Source organism: Dipodomys ordii, unplaced genomic scaffold (assembly GCF_000151885.1).
Source record: "Dipodomys ordii isolate 6190 unplaced genomic scaffold, Dord_2.0 Scaffold155, whole genome shotgun sequence".
Lineage (NCBI taxonomy): Eukaryota > Metazoa > Chordata > Mammalia > Rodentia > Heteromyidae > Dipodomys > Dipodomys ordii.
The window spans coordinates 956117-968764 of record NW_012267371.1 but is presented as its reverse complement, the minus strand read 5'-3'; the positions used below and the strand labels follow the sequence as shown (position 1 = coordinate 968764).

The 12648-nt window shown below is 43.7% G+C and overlaps 1 protein-coding gene across 6 annotated transcripts in view; it reads left to right on the top strand.

The window, feature by feature from the left end:
- Csad (cysteine sulfinic acid decarboxylase) overlaps positions 1 to 4968 on the top strand; it is a 33652-nt gene extending 28684 nt beyond the window's left edge. For 5 of the 6 annotated variants that reach the window (XM_013032502.1, XM_013032504.1, XM_013032503.1 and 2 more), the window contains 7 exons: positions 1574 to 1690; positions 1767 to 1831; positions 2087 to 2168; positions 2522 to 2721; positions 2882 to 2933; positions 3070 to 3159; positions 4292 to 4968. In XM_013032502.1, the coding sequence (XP_012887956.1) occupies positions 1574 to 1690; positions 1767 to 1831; positions 2087 to 2168; positions 2522 to 2721; positions 2882 to 2933; positions 3070 to 3159; positions 4292 to 4465 (780 nt within the window). In that variant the 3' untranslated portion in view covers positions 4466 to 4968. Of the gene's footprint in view, positions 1 to 1573; positions 1691 to 1766; positions 1832 to 2086; positions 2169 to 2521; positions 2722 to 2881; positions 2934 to 3069; positions 3160 to 4291 lie in introns of those variants that run through there. The other variant, XM_013032505.1, reaches the window with a different exon arrangement.
- The last annotated feature ends 7680 nt before the right edge of the window (positions 4969 to 12648 follow it).

The window sequence follows — 12648 nt, the reverse complement described above, 5'->3', positions numbered from 1 at the left end:
CAAGGCTAGCACTCTACCACTTGAGCCACAGCGCCACTTCTGGCTTTTTTCTTTTTTTGCTTATGTGGTGCTGAGGAATCGAACCCAGGGCCTCACGCATGCAAGGCAAGTGCTGTACCACTGAGCTACCTTCTGAGCCCCAGATCATTAATCTTTTATGAGTTGAATTTGAGGTTTGAGGTGGAAAAAAAAAACTCAATTTCATTCTTTTGTATGTGGATATCTTGTTGTCCCATCACCAATTATTTGAGATCCTTGTTGAAAGTCAGTTAACTGGGCTGGGATAGAGTTCGGTTGTAGAGCATTCACCTAGCACATACAATGCTTGTGTTTAATCTCTAGAAAAGAACAGACAATTTAGTCAGAGTGCAAGGGTTTAATTTTGGGTTTTCAATGCTATTCATTGATTTACAAGTCTGTCGTTGGCATTGCCTTCATCACTGTAGCTTTGTGAAGCTTTGTAATTGGGTCATGCAAGTCTTTTAACTTTGTCTTGTTTTTTTTTTGGGGGGGGGTGTATTCTGGGTCTCTGGCTTTCCATATAAATTTAGAGTCAGCTTGTTAGTTTTTTCAAAGAAGTTGACTGGGATTTGATCTGTAGATCCATGAACATGGAATGTCTTTCTGTTTATTTAAGTGTTCTTTAAGTTATTTCTGCAATGTCTTACAACTTGCAAAGTATATGTTTTATACTTTTTTTTGGGCGGGGGTCCGGTTGTGGGGCCTGAACTCTAGACTTGGACACTGTCCCTCAGCTCTTTAGCTCAAGGCTAGTGTTCTACCACTTGAGCCACAGCACCATTTCCGGCTTTTTCTGCTTATATGGTGCTGAGGAATTGCACCCAGGACCTCATGCATGCAAGGCAAGCACTCTACCACTGAGCCACCCTCTCAGTCCAATTTAGTGGATTTTTGCATATTATCTCTTTTGGAAATATTTGTGAGCTGGTATCAGTTGCTTTTATAATGTTTGTTAGATGATTAGGAATTTTGTACAGTCGAACAGCACAAGTGCCAAGGCTCTGGGTTTGGTCCTCAGTTCTGCAAAAACAAATAAATAAATCAAAGTAAATAAATGTTGGATAGAATTTATCAGTGAAGGCATCTGGGCCTGGGCTTTTCTTCGTGATAGATTTTTTACATGTGTTGATTTTTTTTTTTTTTTTGCGTCAATCATGGGGCTTGAACTTTGGGCTTGGGCGCTGTCCCTCAGCTCTTTAGCTCAAGGCTAGCACTCTACCACTTGAGCCACAGCACCACTTCCCTCTTCGTGATAGATTTTTTAAAACTATTAATTCATTATTGGTACACATGTTAGTGTTTGAACTTGTTTTTGATAGCATTTGGGTTTTCTAGTAAGACAGTAAAATATTTTGTAAGAGTATGAGTTTTGGAATAGTCACACAGTCTTAGGTTTGAATTCCATCTCTGCTTGCATCTCTGAATCTCAGTTGCTAAGTAGGGTTGTAAAGTCAAGCATGGTAAGAACTTTAAGCTAGGCCTCAGCACCTGGGTGGCTCTAGGTGGCTTTTGAAGTAACTCTGTAGCTTCTTGTTCTCCATTTTGGCAACAGGGTTCTGTGCCATTCCTGGTCAGTGCCACTTCTGGCACCACTGTGCTGGGGGCCTTTGACCCCCTGGATGCAATTGCTGACGTGTGCCAGCGTCACGGACTATGGTTCCATGTGGATGTGAGTGAGACTTGGGTCTGGGGGTTGGGGTGGGTGGAGCTGAGGCCAAGGCCCATGCTGTTCTCCTGCTCCACAGGCCGCCTGGGGTGGAAGTGTCCTGTTGTCACAGATGCACAGGCATCTCCTGGATGGGATCCAGAGGTGCACACGGCCCCCTTTCCCAAATCCCACCCTTCAAATCCTTCATCCTTCACCTACAGAGTAGAAAGCTTAGGATGCGGAGGGGATGGGGGTGAGTGGGATGGGGCCTGGAAAGGTGGTTGATTGGAAGTAAGAGGTCAGACCTAGGTTGTTTTTTTTCTCCTGTGGTGGGAAACCCTTCCACTGGGGAAGAGGAGGAAGGCTCAGCTGGACAGCTTGCAGAGTCTCTGACCTGGTTTTACTGTGTCTCACCAGGGCTGACTCAGTGGCCTGGAACCCCCACAAGCTCCTTGCTGCAGGCCTGCAGTGTTCTGCTCTTCTTCTCCGGGACACCTCGGTGGGTCTGCCCCAGCCCCCAGCCTGTTCTTCTCTCTAGACCTATCTTCTTCTCTATCCTACCATGGACAGGTGTTCCCTTACCATCCCATTTGAGGCCTGATGTCTAAAACCACCTCGACTTTTGTACTGGGCTCCCTTACTCCTCCAGTCTCTCATCTTGGCCAAGGATGAGATTTCCAATTTTCAGTTGTAGTCAGAAGGGTCCTAAGCAGAGGTAGGAAGAGTCACTTACTGATCCCTCCAATGCTGCCTGGTTCCAGGGAAAGGAAAGGCTAGACTGAGCTTTGGGAATACCTAGCAGCCCTTGCCATTCTGGAGGAAAGCCATGTCTGACAGCCTTTCCCCACACAGAACCTGCTCAAGCGCTGCCACGGGTCGCAGGCCAGCTACCTCTTCCAGCAGGACAAGTTCTATGATGTGGCTCTGGACACGGGAGACAAGGTGGTGCAGTGTGGCCGCCGTGTGGACTGTCTGAAGCTGTGGCTCATGTGGAAGGCACAGGGCGGGCAAGGGCTGGAGCAGCGTATCGACCAGGCCTTTGCCCTGGCCCGGTAGGCGTGGGGATCCCAAGTCCCCTCTCAGAGCCCTCCCCTCTCTCTTCTTCTTATCTCAGAGTTGTCCCTCTCCCAGTGTCTCTCTGGGTCTCTCTCTTCTGATACCGTGTCTCTGCCTTTCCTCCTCCATCTGTGGTTTCTCCCCCTCTGTGCCCAGGTACTTGGTGGAGGAAATAAAGAAACGGGAAGGGTTTGAGTTGGTCATGGAGGTAAGACCCTGTTCTCTTGAGCATCTCCCTGATCCTACCTGTTCCCTATAGCAAGCCTGGTGGAGGGAGAGAGAGCCTATAGGGAGAAATATATGTCCTTCCTCAGCTCCCACCTTCTGTTTCTCTTTCTCCTCAGCCTGAGTTTGTCAACGTGTGCTTCTGGTTTGTACCTCCCAGCCTCCGGGGAAAGCAGGAGAGACCAGATTACACCAAAAGACTGGCTCAGGTAGGTGTTGAATCAAAGGTCCCCTTTGATTCTAGGTAGCCCAGTTTATAGAACTGAGCAGGTGATGCCTTTCTGCCCCCTGCTGGCTATGATTGGCATGGCAGGTCTCTGTGCAGGTCTCTTGAGCCTGACTTGACTTGTCAACTGAAAAACACCATGACCTGGTCCTCTTTTTGTGTGTGTAGTGGGACCAGGGAACATTCAGGCATGTTTCCGGGAAGTAAGAAGGAAATAGAGAAGGATAGGTGTAGCACACACTAGTTGTAGCAGAGAGACCTTTGAACTGGAAACTCAGGCCCTGGACAGAGACGAGAGGCAAAGATCAAGAAATTTTGTCCCTGATGCTAGGGACAAAGCAACTCTAAAAATCCATATACACCTTCTAAAGACAAGATGTGTCATGTCTTCATCCATAAGAATGGATTGTTACTGGATACTGCAGATGCCTTGAAAGGATGAATGTTTTGCCCTCATGAAGGTGTTATTGTAGAAAACAAGAGTTATCTATTTGCAGCCAATTATTGGTCTAAGTGACTATAAATTATATGCTAGATCAAGTGGCACAGGTGAAAAATCTTACAGGAATTAAGAGATGGGGAAGGTGATCAGGATGAAGTTAGAGTGAAGCAGTGTTGGGAATCAGAAAACCAGGGATTTAAAAGAAGATGTTTGCTGGGTGCCAGTGGCTTACGTCTGTAATCCTAGCTACTCAGGAGGCTGAGATCTGAGGATCGTGGTTCAAAGCCAGCCCAAGCAGGAAAGTCCCTGAGACTCTTATCTCTAATAAGCCACTCAGAAAACTAGAAGTGGCGCTGTGGCTCAAGAGGTAGAACGCTAGCCTTGAGCTGAAGAGCTGAAGGCCAGCGCCCAGGCCCAGAGTTCAAGCCCCACAATTGACAAAAAAAAAAAAAAGATGTTCCTTGCTTCCGCTTTCTTGGAGGTAGGAAGTAGAAAAGGCCAAGTAGTTGGATGTGGAGGGAAAGATAAATGGGGGTCTGAGCAGTGTATATAACCTCCAGGAGGTGACTGGGTAGAGGGCAAGGCAGTTCTGGAAGTCAGATGTTCCAGACAACTAGCCCCACCCTGTCATCTGGTGACAGGCTGCAATGGTCCCTCTCTATTGCTCCTACAGGTGGCTCCTGTGCTCAAGGAGCGCATGGTAAAGGAAGGTTCCATGATGATTGGCTACCAGCCTCATGGGACCCGGGCCAACTTCTTCCGAATGGTTGTGGCCAATCCAGCACTGACCCATGCTGACATAGACTTCCTCCTTGACGAGCTAGAGCGGCTGGGCCAGGATCTATAAGTTTCTTCTCGCAGCTTCCTTACTGAGTGGAGTCTTTTCTCTGCCCTCAGCATTGCCCTTGCCCCGTGCTCTCTAAGCAGCCTTTCTGGGAAGCCAGTGGCCTTATCTATGTCTGTGAGCTCTGATACACCATCTCTCCTTTCTACATATCTGCTATTTAGGAGAATGTTTAAATAAATCATACTATATCTCTATATGAGAAGATGTTATTCTTTCATTAAAATTGTGTTTACAAAGAGCAAATATGACAAAAATAATATCATGCTATATTGAAAAGCCTGGATATAAGATTTTACATGTAGGGTATCTGAATCATATTAAAAAAATACATAGGAAAAAGCTGGTGAATGGAGCTATGCCAGAATCTTAGCCATTTTGCCTGTATGGGATAATAAGCAATTTCTAAGTCAATTCCTGTATGCCGTTTGTAGCCTCCTTACATTATGTAATGAATATGACTTATTTTCGATATAGGAAAACAATAAAGTTAAAATTTCAATTTGGTATGCTTTGAACTTTATTACCTTCTAATCAAATAATAGAGAACCTTGTGTAAAGAAGTAAAAGACAACTAAGAGAGGCTAAATACAACAATATTTTTTTTCCAAAAATTTTTAGTGGACAAGAAAAACCAAAAGTTGAATCACTTTCAACCAATTGTAGTTTAGAAACATTGAAAAGCAAATGGGCACTGATCTTGTTATGAAAGGTTTGCTCATGGGCTGGGAAGGTGGCTCAGTGGTAGAGCGCTTGCCTTGCATGCCTGAGGCCCTGGGTTCGATTCATCAATACCACATAAGCAGAAAGAAAAAAGCCGGAAGTGGCGCTGTGGCTCAAGTGGTAGAGTGCTAGCCTCGAGCTGAAGGTCTGAGGGACAGTGCCCAGACCCAGAGTTCAGGCCCCACGACCGGACCCCAAAAAAAAAAAAAAAAGGTTTGCTCATTTATACACATTCACACACCCAAAAAAGCCCAAACATTCTGTAATTTAAACAACAGATAATAAGTTAAAAGACACTCACAGATGTTTTCTTTCTTTCTTTTTTTTTTTTTTTTTTGGGTGCAGTCATGGGGCCTGAACTCTGGGCCTGGGCGCTGTCCCTCAGCTCTTCAGCTCAAGGCTAGCACTCTACCACTTGAGCCACAGCGCCACTTCCGGCTTTTTTTCTTTTTGCTTATGTGGTGCTGAGGAATCGAACACAGGGCCTCATGTATGCAAGGCAAGCGCTCTACCACTGAGCCACCTTCCCAGCCCCCAGATGTTTTCTTTCATATGTGGAAGCTAGATCTAAAATACACCTGGACATGATAAATTATATAGGACTCCAGGTACTCACACACAATGAGACCAAAGGAGAATACTCTTAGGAGAGGAACATCAATGCACAGTGCCTTTGTGCATTGTTAATTGAAATGAACTCCAGGAAATGGAAACAAGGTTTTTTTTTCTTCTTTGCTGTTTTCATTTTTCTTTTTGTCTTGTGTGTTCCTTTATCTGTCTTTGAGAGGGTAAGGGGGGACAGAAATGGAGGGACAAAGGGTGGACAAATTCAGCAGACAGGTTGAAAACGAACTGCCAGATTCTGGTGGCTCATGCCTGTAATCCTAGCTACTTGGGAGGCTGGGATCTGAGCATCATGGTTCAAAGTCAGCCTAGGCAGGAAAGTCTGTGAGACACTGATCTCCAATTAACCAGCAGAGAACTGAAAAGTGGCACTGTGTCTCGAAGTGGTAGAACTTTAGCCTTGAGCAAAAGAGCTCAGGGACAGTGTCCAGGCCCCAAATTCAAACCCCACAACTGACAAAGAAAAAAAAAGAAGAAGAAAAAGAAAATAAACTATACAACATGTGGATGGCACAGGAGGGGAAGACTGGGAGAGAGGGAAGGAAGGGGTGACATTGTCCAAAAAGAAATGTAATTTTACCTGACTTAGGTAATTGTAACCCCTCTTTATATAACCTTTACAATAACAATATTTTTAAAAAAGCACTAACAGCGTAAATTGGGTGTGGTGGTACATGCCTGCAGTCCAAGTACTGTGAGGCAGAGGCAAGTGAATCTCAGTTTTACAAGGCCAGTCTGGACTACTTAATGAAACTCTGCCTCAAATAAACAACGGTAGTAACAGCAAACCAACTGCTAAGCCAGTGATAGGAACTCTGAGATAGCTACTGATTTGCATAAAAACACTTAAGGGCTGGGGTGTATCTCAATGGTAAAGTACTTGCCCAGCTTGGGAGAGATCCTGGGTCATTGCCTGCACACCATTCCCTAACAACAACAACAAAAAAAGCCATTTAATATTTATGGTCCTGGCTGAGTATTCTCAGTTACTTTTTGGGAAAGAGGAATTTAGCTACACAAGTCATTAAGGACAAGTGGTAGGTTTACCAGAACTTCTTGTTATTTTCAATCCCTAAAAATATCATTTCTGAAAACAGCAGTGTGGTCATACAAAAGTCATCCAGAGTTACTCAAAAAGGCAAATTACAGACTGTACAAACCATTGCAAAGGAACATCTAATTCTTAAACCTAACTATATTGATCATTGGAGGGAAGAACCTTTTTTTTTTTTTTTGGTCCTGGGGTTTGAACTCGGCCTGGGCACTGTCCCTGAGCTCTTCAGCTCAAGGAGAATGCTCTATCACTTGAGCCACAGTGCCACTTCCGGTTTTCTGGAGGCTAATTAGAGCTAAGAGTCTTATTGACTTTCATTTTCAGGGCTGGCTTTGAACCATGATCTTCAGACCTCAGCCTTCTACTAGGATTATAGACATGAGCCACTGGTACCCAGCTACTTCCAGCTTTTTGATAACCATTGGAGATAAAAGTCTCACAGACTTTCCTGCCTGGGCTGGCCTTAAACTACAGTCCTCAGAGCTCAGCCTCTTGAGTAGCCAGTATTACGAAGTATGAGCCAGCAGCACTCAGCTTTAACTTGTTATTTTTAATATGAATACTATTTAACTTTGTTCCAAGTAATAAAAAATACTTGAGAATATAAATGTGAACTGTAGACACTAAAAGCGTCTATATATCATCTGCAAAATGTCACCAGTAGAAGTGCCTGGGCTCTGTCCCTGAGCTTTTTTGCTTTAGTATAGCACTCTATCACTTGAGTCACAGATTCACTTTCTGCTTTTCATGGTTAACTGGAGATAGAGACTCACGGACTTTCCTGCCCTAGCTGACTTGGAACCACAATCCTCAGATCTAAGCCTCCTGATTAGAATTGCAAGAATGAACCATTGGTGCCCAGCTCTACTAGAGTTTTTTTTTAATTAAAATCTTTATTTTAATTAATCAATTAACTTATTTATTTATTTATTGTTGCTTTTGGGGCTTGAACTCTGGGCCTGGACACTGTTCCTCAGCTCTTCAGCTCAAGAAGTGCCCTTTATCACTTGACCCATAGCACCACTTCCAGTTTTCTGGTGGTTAATTGAAGATAAGAGCCTCACGTACTTTCCTGCCTGGGCTGGCTTTGAACTGTTATCTCAGATCTTAGCTTCCTGAGTAGCTAGGATTACAGGCGTGAGCCACTGGCACCTGGCTTTTTTTTTTTTTTAATTAAGCAAAGCCAGAAAGCAAACACAAAAACAATCTACAAGTTCCTTAAATGATCTCCATTTAAGAAAATACTTTTGGGCTGGGAAGGTGGCTCAGGGGTAGAGTGCTTGCCTTGCATGCATGAGGCTCTGGGTTTGATTTCTCAGCACCACATAAGCAGAAAAAGTTGGAAATGGCGCTTTAGCTCAAGTGGTAGAGTGCTAGCCTTGAGCTCAAGAGCTGAGCGACAGCACCCAGGCCCAGAGTTCAGGCCTCATTTTTAAGAGGACAGAACAAGACATAAAATCAGTTAATCACTTTTTTTTGGGGGGGGGCAGTTATGGGGCCTGAACTCTGGGCCTGAACTCTGTCCCTCAGCTCTTCAGCTCAAGGCTAGCACTCTACCACTTGAGCCACAGCGTCACTCTGGCTTTTTCTGCTTATGTGGTACTGAGGAATCAAATCCAGGGCTTCATGCATGCAAGGCAAGCACTCTACCACTGAGCAACCTTCCCAACCTTAATCACTTATTTTTCTACAACTTTACAATACTGGTGCTTTCTTTTCTTTTCCCAAGTTCAACCTTAAACTTCCAACACTCCCCTCTCATGTTGAGCTCCTGGTGTCATTAACTTCTTTTTCCTGCTTGCAAAGAATGGAACATTTTTGTTGTTGGTGGTGGTGGTCATGGGGCTTGAACTCTGGCTGGGCCTGGGTGCTGTTCCTCACAACTCAAGGCAGGTGCTCTACCACTTGAGCCACAGCGCCACTTCTGGTTTTCTGGTGGCTTATTAGAGATAAGAGTCTCACAGACTTTCCTGCCCGGGCTGGCTTTGAACTATGATCCTCAGATCTCAGCCTCTTGAGTAGCTAGGATTCAGGCGTGAACCACTGGCACCTGGCTAAGAATGAAACTTTTTTTTTTTTTTTTGTCGGTCATGGGGCTTGAACAGCCTGGGCGCTGTCTGTCAGCTCTTCAGCTCAAGGCTAGTGCTCTTGCTCTACCACTTGAGCCACAGTGACACTTCTGGCCTTTTCTGTTTATGTGGTGCTGAGGAATCAAACCCAGGACCTCATGCATGCAAGGCAACCTTCCCAGCCCCAGAATGAAACATTTTTATCTCAGTCATCTCAGTCGTCCCTCAACTGAAGCACGTCTCTGCATCTATCTATTGTCTTTAGATTTTTGTTGTCACCTCAGTGAAACCTACCTTAACTAGCTTAACTATTGCCATAAACACATGGCCTACTCTAATTTTAATTTTCTGTCTCAGTTAGATTACAAGGTCTCAGAGTAGAGATTCTGTACTGATGCATCAATAATTGTGTCTGATACTAGTTGGGTACTACTACTGAGTGAATTGTTGAGTATAGATGTTAGTTGACTTGTTCTCAGTCAATTTTGAAGTGGGTGAACTACAAATTAAATTCAGATTCTACTCCAGTTCTTAATCATGGATCTAACCTGCTTCTGCTGACAGGTTAATATTATTTGAAGAACTTTTATTTATTTATTTTCCTGGTACTGGGGCTTGAACTCAGAGCCTTTGCAATTTTACTTGCTTTTTTGCTGAAGGCTGATGCTCTGTCACTTGAGCCACACCTCTGTTTCCAGATTTTTGCTAGTTAATTGGAGGTTAAGAGTCTTGCAGACTTTTTCTCAACAAAAAGGATGCTGAACTTTGATCCTCAGATCTCAGCTTCCTGATTCCTTTTAGTAGAAAATAGTATTTAGAAACCACAGTCCGGCACTTTTGAAATCTGAACTAGCTGGGCATAATGATTCATGCCTGTAATCCTAGCTATTTGGGGGAATGAGCTACAAAGAATTGTAGTTCAAGGACAAATCCAGTAAAAAAAAAAAATCTCAGAACCCTATTTGAACCAATAAAAAGCTGGATTCCATAGTGTACCTGTAATCTTTTCTACTCAGGATTTGTACTCTTGCTTGGCTTTTTTTTTTTTTTTAATCAAGGCTGGTACTCTACCACTTGAGTCACATCTCTACTTCTTGATTTTTGCTGGTTAATTGGAGGTAAGAGTCTCTCAGATTTGTCTGCCTGGGCTGGCTTTAAGCCTCAGTCCTCAGATCTCAGCCTTCTGAGTAGATAGGGTTATAGGTATAAACCACCAGTATCTAGGTTCCCCCTTTCTTTGTTGTTCCCCCTTTCTTTGTCCTGAGGCTTGACTTGAGGGTCTGGGCAAGGTCCCTGAGTTTGTTTTTTTTTTTTCCTCGAAGCTACTGTTTTACCACTTGAGCCATAGCTCCATTTCCAGTTTTGTGGTGTTTGATTGGAGATCAGAGTCTCACAGACTTTTCTACTCAAACTGGCTGAGTCCTTGGATCTCAGCCTCCTGAGTAAGCTAGCATTACAGATATCCAAGAATCCATAGTGCTAGTTGGGCCTTCAGCAAAAAAAACTCAGGAACAATGTCCAGGCCCTGAGTTCAAGCCCCAGGACCATCAAAAAAAAAAGAAAAAAAATGGTGAATTTTGAGAACTAGAAGACTTGTACACTGTTGATAGGATTGGAAACGGTACAGCATCTCTGAAGAACAGTCTGGCACTTTTATCAGAAGATTAAATATAAGGTTACTTTATGACCTAGTAATTGTACTTCTAAGTTCAAAGGGATAAAAAGCACTCTTACACAAAAACTGAACATGAGCACTCACACCAGTAGGCTAAAAGTAGAAAGGACTCCAAACACCCCAAATCTATCACTGATAAATGAATAAATAAAACAGAAAGTGGTATATCTATGGACTAGAGGTGTAGCTCAAGGGGTAGAGCATCCACCTGACAAATGTGAAGTCCTGAATTCAACTCCTCCCCCCACAAAGTAATACAACAATAGTTCCATACAATGGAATGTAATTTGGCAATAGAAAGAGTGAAGTTTGGTCCATACTACAACCTAGTTGATTCTCAAAAACATTGTATTAAGTGTAATAATTATCATTTTTAGTTAATATCAAGAATAATAGCCAGGCCCCAGTACCTCATACCTGTAATCCTAACTACTTAGGAGGCTGAAATCTGAGGACAGGGATTCAAAGCCAGCAGATAAATGAGACTGCCTAGTGCCGGTGGCTCACTTCTGTAATCCTAGCTACTCAGGAGACTTGGGGTTTGAGAATCAAGGTTTGAAGCCACCCCAGGCAGGAAAATCTACAAGACTCTGATCTCCAATTAATCACCAAAACCTGGAACTAGACTTGGGGCTCAAGTTGTGGAGTGATAGCCTCAAGTGAAAAGCTTGCTCAAGCCCCAGTATCAGCTCTGTCTGTCTGTCTGTCTGTCTATCTGTCTGTCTATTACACATACACGCGCGCGCACACACACATACACACAAAACGTAAGAAATTTTTGCCTCCAGCTAACCATCAAAAAGCCTAAGTTGGAGGTGTTACTCAACTGGTAGATCACCAGCCTTGAGGGGGAAAAGCTCAGCAAGATCAAAGCCTAGAGTTCAAGCCTCAGCACAGAAAACAAAACAACTGCAAAAACAAAACAAAGAACAGTCTCATGTATCCCACAACTTTCTGGAACTAAAAATGTTATTTTCAACAACAACAACAGAAAAAAAACAGTATATACAGTGAAAGAAGAGAATGGTCATTGGCAAGACTCAAATTAGTGAGTTGGAAGAACAAGTGGAAAAAATACTTCAAAGCTCAGAGCAAATAATAGGAAGAGACAGAATTAATGAGAAAAACATGAGAACTGGAGAATAGATCCAGTAGTCTAACCTACAAATATATTCATTGTTCTTTCCCTTCCTCCCTCCCTGCCCCCTCCCTCTCTCTACCTTCTTTCTCTCCGCACCCCCGCACCCCTCTTCCTTTCTTTCCTGGCGATGGAACGCAGGTATCTTGTACTTGCTAGGTGCCTATTTTACCACTGAGCTACATCCCAACCCTCAACTACATTCATTCTAAAAGAGAGAGGAATAGATAGGAAAGGGTGATAATTAAGATTAGAAGCATATTTGCTGACCTTAAGAGAGATCTGAGATTCAGATCAGAAGAGCACAAGAAGATGCAACAAGAAAAAAACACAGAGGCATATAACTTCTGAATTCTGTGGTAAAAGGAAAACACTATCGGGTGTCTATAAAGAAAGGACTAAGGCCAGGCTCTGGTGGCTCATGCTTGTGAGCCTAGGTGCTCAGGAGGCTGACATCTGAGGATAATGGTTTGAAGCCAGCCTGGGCAAGCATGTCCCTGAGGTTTTTATATCTAATTAACCAGAAAAAAGCTAGAAGTGGAACTGTGGCTTAAGTGGTAGAGTGCCAGCCTTGAGCAAAAAAGCTGAGGGACAGTGCCCAGGCACAGAGTTCAAGCCTTAGTACCATTAGTAGAAAGGAAGAAAGAAAAAGCAAGAAAAAAAGGCAGGTGAAGGAAGCAAGGTAGGGTGGAGGAAGGAAGGAAGGTAGTTCACACCCAGCTAAAAAAGCATTTATCAAGGCAAAAGAAAGATATTTGGGGATCTGAAAGATTCATTCTGATACTTCTTCTGCAGACAAAACTTAAGGAAAAAAAATGGTATAGAACAGAGAAATCCAGGGGCTGGGGAGGTGGCTTAGTGGTAGAGCGCTTGCCTTGCATGCCTGAGGCCCTGAGTTCGACT